General features: G+C 39.5%; 2 protein-coding genes across 2 annotated transcripts; both read right to left on the bottom strand.

Moving 5' to 3' along the window:
* Nucleotides 1-348: 348 nt before the first annotated feature.
* LOC112007179 (uncharacterized) lies at nucleotides 349-1,915 on the bottom strand. Its single transcript, XM_024039485.2, has 3 exons — nucleotides 1,146-1,915; nucleotides 814-1,045; nucleotides 349-702 (listed from the first exon to the last, which is right to left on the bottom strand). Exons 1-3 carry the CDS (start codon nucleotides 1,761-1,763, stop codon nucleotides 593-595), a joined length of 960 nt encoding a protein of 319 aa, XP_023895253.2. The 5' UTR covers nucleotides 1,764-1,915; the 3' UTR covers nucleotides 349-592.
* A 697-nt stretch (nucleotides 1,916-2,612) lies between these two features.
* Nucleotides 2,613-3,981, bottom strand: LOC112018358 (uncharacterized; the record flags this gene model as incomplete). The annotated part of the gene is given in 2 exon segments (XM_065763792.1): nucleotides 2,613-3,545; nucleotides 3,658-3,981. Coding segments are annotated over 2 exon segments (972 nt in total). The 3' UTR covers nucleotides 2,613-2,897.
* Between the last annotated feature and the right edge of the window lie 885 nt (nucleotides 3,982-4,866).

The following is a 4,866-nucleotide window of genomic DNA, read 5'->3' as shown; positions in this document are numbered from 1 at the left end:
CTTAAGTTACATATAACTTTCAATAATTGATACAATCGATTTACGTTACATAATTATGCCGAGAGCAATCTGCACATTGTCATATCATTCCAAAATAGTGCAGTATCATTACAAGTTGAACTAACTTATACATCTACCTATCTAATTAATAAGTTTTCCGTCACTTACTAGTACATGCCATTTCCAACATATAATCATCTGACATTGCCACGGGCAACATAATCATCCCACATGTGTCAGTGATATTGTCCCTAAATTGCCCCATTGCTCTCTTCGATGCACTTGACATTTCTAGTACATGCCTTTGGGTTGCTGAGCTGTTGCTGCTTAGCATCGCCACTACCTTCGTTATTGGTCGCACTACCTTCGGCACCACTCTCCCCTATTGTTCTAAACAATTCATCACTCCGATTGTTTATGCGTATGAAATTATGTAGAGCACAACACACAATAACCACGTAACGCTGCCTAATTGGCTTGAAGTTTGGCATTAAATTCAGAATGGGGAAACGGGCCTTCAGCACTCCAAAAGACCTCTCAATCACCATTCGCAAGGACGAGTGTCTGTAGTTATACAACTCTTTTTTTGATGTTATCCGTCTACGGGTTGACTGGAATTCTGCGCATGGTACCTAGTTGACTTGTGAGGGGGGAGAAAACTAGTGCCAATTGGTAGACCCGAATCCACCAAGTAGTACGACCCTACACCACACACACAGCGCCAGACAGCACGTAATTCAGTTGTACAAAAACACACTACTTAGACGTGGAGGATAAAATAACTTTAGTTAAACTCATAGTAATGTATAGTACCTGTTGGTGGCCATGGGAATCCATGCTTCCGGTCACTAATCGCTTCCTCGAATACCCTTGAGTCATTTGCACTACCCTCCCACCCACCATGGACAAATGTGAATTGCATGTCCATGTCACACACACACAGCACATTGGTTGTTATAAGGCTCTTACGATCCCTATGTGCTTGAGTCGCATTTGCAGGAGGTCGGGCACTCACGTGCGTTCCATCAATTGCTCCTATACATCTCTACACATTGGACATTTTCATTAATCTTAGCAAGGACATATACAGAATCATATTATTTTACTATTGTACGAAGTATGTCAAGTAAGGGAATGATTTCTACCTCAAACCATGGCCAGTACTTGTTCACTTGAAGATGCTCGGGGAGGCTTGTGACGTTATGATCAGGTTTAATTAAATGCTTCGCATAGTGGTGGACAGCCCGCAACGCCTGACGAAAATGCCGGCACACGGTTTCTGTTGAGTGCTGAAACCAGTCTGCAACACATCTAAAGCAGGTGTTGTGTCCAAGTATGTACAATAACATGGCCACGGCCTGAGTGGCATTCACGTCACCATGTCCATCCTTCAAGTAACCATGTGCAACCAACTCGTCCACCAAATGCAACAGTAAATCAGGTGTCATGCGGAACATCTCATAACACTTAGCTTGATTACCTTCAGTGACCTCGTCCATATACGCCTTGCCGGTCAACGCACTTGTTCGCATTGGTTGTTTATCATAATGACGTTGCATGTATGTGAACATCTCCCCAACTAAAGGATTCACTAAATTAAACTCTGCTTCTTCTTCACGTTCAAACTCTGAATCGGGCCAGTCATCATCATTTTCTTCAGACTCATTGCTGGAACCAACGTTGTTGAAGTATGCATCATCAAAGTCATACTCTTGGACTGCCTGCCACCAGTCATTTCCAGACGCCATAAGTGACCTACACATTAGTAGTAACACACTATTCAGGTAGGTTATCTAAAGAGAGATATAAAAGTAAATACGTTATTAGAACAAGTACATCGCATAATAGTCACGTAAAATATAAAGACCTAATTCAACAATCACGATAATAAACGTAAAAAAAAATTAAAAAAAAAAAAAAAGGAACCTTATCCAAGTACGTGACAAAGGAACCTTCGCATACTATATAACATAAAAAAAAAAATAAAAAATAAAATAAAATAAAATAAAAATAAAAAAATGGAGCCTTATCCAAGTACGTGACAAAGGAACCTTCGCATACTAGATAACATAAAAAGAAAAAATTTAAAAAAAAAAAAGAATGGAACCTTATCCAAGTACGTGACAAAGGAACCTTCGCATACTAGATAACATAAAAAAAAAATAAAAATAAAATAAAAAGGAACCTGTCACATAATATAACATAACCATACAACCATCCCAACTTCAAATCCAAATCCTTCGCATACTATAACACAACTATAACACAACTATACAAAAATTCCAACTTCAAATCCAAACCTGTCACATAATATAACATCAACCATACAAACATCCCAACTTCAAATCCAAATCCTTCGCATACTATAACACAACTATAACACAAACTATACAAAAATTCCAACTTCAAATCCAAACCTGTCACATAATATAACATCAACCATACAAACATCCCAACTTCAAATTCAAATTCTTCGCATACTATAACACAAATTATACAAAAATTCCAACTTCAAATATAAACCTGTCACACAATATAACACAAATCATACAAACATCCAACTTCAAATCTAAACCTGTCACACAATATAACACAAACCATACAAACATCCAAACTTCAAATCCAAATCCTGTCACATAATATAACACAAACCATACAAAGATTCCAAGTTCAAATCCAAATCCGTCACATAATATTACACAAACTAGTTTGGCATCTGAAGTTCCTAAATAACATAAATATAATATAACACAAATCATGCTTGCGGTCCCAAGTTTGTTAAATAGCATAAACCGTAGTATTATCCATACGAAACACAAACAAGTAATTAAAACAACCGGAATCCATATTACATAAAAACCAAATATTGTTCTAGTTTAAACCGAAACTGCTCTCCCTCAATCCTCCTCTGGGTTTAGAATGTCATCAATCCAAGACCTCCTCCTATGCTCCGGCATACACATAAACACTACCCTATCATCCTTTTTCTGCAAAACCTTTGACATCTTGATATAAGCCTTGTTACTGAGATCCGCATAAGAATTCAACACCTCCATTGCCTTGGGAAGTGAGCAAGGATCACCGCCTACAGCAGATTGAGCGAATTGCTCGGATGAACCGCTACCCTTACCAAGTTTACCACTGAACTTATCCCTCGACATTGCAGTGTACTCCCTTAGGGCCACAGTCATTTCACTTACCCTATCCGACTTCTTTGAGACCTTCTTACCCTTGCCACTTGCATCTGTCACAGGACGTTTTTCTGCTCGTTGGGTTACCTCCTCAACCTCAACGTCATCCACAGTCTGCGGGAAAGTGTCAAAGTTAGGGGTGTAACAGTCATCATCCAGATGGGTGGGTGCACTTGCATTATCATTAGCATTGGCAAGCTCTTCCTCTAGGGCACGCTCCTCATCACTATTTAAGGGAGGAGTGTTTGAGGAGATCTGCAGGTTCCCAGTTGCGGTACTAGGGGCGAACAACTGCTGCAGTGATGGGTAGTCTGGACATCCCTTATTCCTTAAGCTATTTGCACCACGATTGCTCTGGAATGTCATTGGAAACATTAGCACACTAAACGCAGCAAGTTCACAAGAGGCATATTGCATGAATAAATAATTGCAATAAATCAAAATTAATAAACAACAGTAAACATACCGCAACCACATTCTGCCACACCTCATCAGAGCAAGTCACTGTTTTGGTATGCTCGTCCCACCCCAACCCTGTGTGTCTTAGCAACTGGCTCCACTTACGTTGTTTGGTACGGAGCCTATTATGCTTCTGTTGAACTTGGTTAGGGATAAAATCTTTCCCGCACCTTTGGTTAAGTTCCGTTGTGATTGATGTCCACATGGAACCCTTGAACACACCTTTTGCCATGTTACCCTTAAGTTGTTCCTCTAACATTATCTCAATAAATACATGTTCTACATGGGAAGGCCACAATTTCTCCTCTTGATCTTGTGATTCATGTGCCATCTATTTCAAACATGCCACGTGGTAAGCTTATGACAGTTGATAATTTTAACAATTGAACAATAGGACTATAGAATTCATTTAAGGGGTCCAAAAACTGAAAAATCTTCCATACTTAACTCAATAAAGATACGAAAAAGCATGCACTGAATGTAAGAAACAATGGTAATATATAATAAACAGTGGTAATATATAAATCCTTCATCGAGGTTTACTACATATACAATGTGACCAGATATACAAAAAACAGTGGTAATATATAAATCCTTCATCGAGGTTTACTACATATACAATGTGACCAGATATACAAAAGATGGAAGATCAAAGCAATGATTTAGTAAACTGAATAAGTGGTCACAAATACTACTAGGTTAGTGCATGGTTAAGTACATAGCAATCTATAAGACAGTACGCTACTGAACATAATGGGAACAAAATATGTCAGCAGTATATCAAAAGGAACATGCACTAAATTGCCTTGACTAGGCATCCGCCTCTTCCTGCGGCGGGTCATCTGACAATCGATCTGGAGAGGACACAGGGGAAACGTTGGGCCGAAGAGATCTGTTACGGCCCACCATTGCTCTGCGATAATTCTGTTCAATACGCTTCCACCTCCTAATTACCCGCCTCACGGGAAAGGCCTTCCCCATGCGGGCATTAAGATTCTCTGTGATCTCCATCCACACTTGCGCATTGGCATGACAACGACGCAAATTCCCACAAACAAAGTGTCCAAGTACAGAGTCACACAACACATCCTCACAATTGGCATCCCATGTTGTCAACTCCGCAGCCATCTTAAAGAACAACACACATCTCATACACAACCATATCACAAGTACAATAAACATATCCCAGTATATTTAGAGGAACAAAGATTAAGCA

The sequence above is a fragment of the Quercus suber genome, unplaced genomic scaffold, assembly GCF_002906115.3.
Source record: "Quercus suber isolate HL8 unplaced genomic scaffold, Cork oak 2.0 scaffold_21, whole genome shotgun sequence".
Classification (NCBI taxonomy): domain Eukaryota; kingdom Viridiplantae; phylum Streptophyta; class Magnoliopsida; order Fagales; family Fagaceae; genus Quercus; species Quercus suber.
Note: the sequence above shows the minus strand (reverse complement) of the source record. Positions and strands in the feature narration are given on the sequence as shown.

Excerpts from the sequence above, each read along its gene's own strand:
- LOC112007179 (XM_024039485.2), bottom strand. The coding sequence starts at position 1,763 with ATGTGTAGGTCACTTATGGCGTCTGGAAATGACTGGTGGCAGGCAGTC. Across the intron at positions 1,046-1,145 it reads AGTACTGGCCATGGTTTGAG|AGATGTATAGGAGCAATTGA; the intron begins GTAGAAATCATT and ends TCCAATGTGTAG. Across the intron at positions 703-813 it reads ATTCCCATGGCCACCAACAG|GGTCGTACTACTTGGTGGAT; the intron begins GTACTATACATT and ends TGTGTGGTGTAG.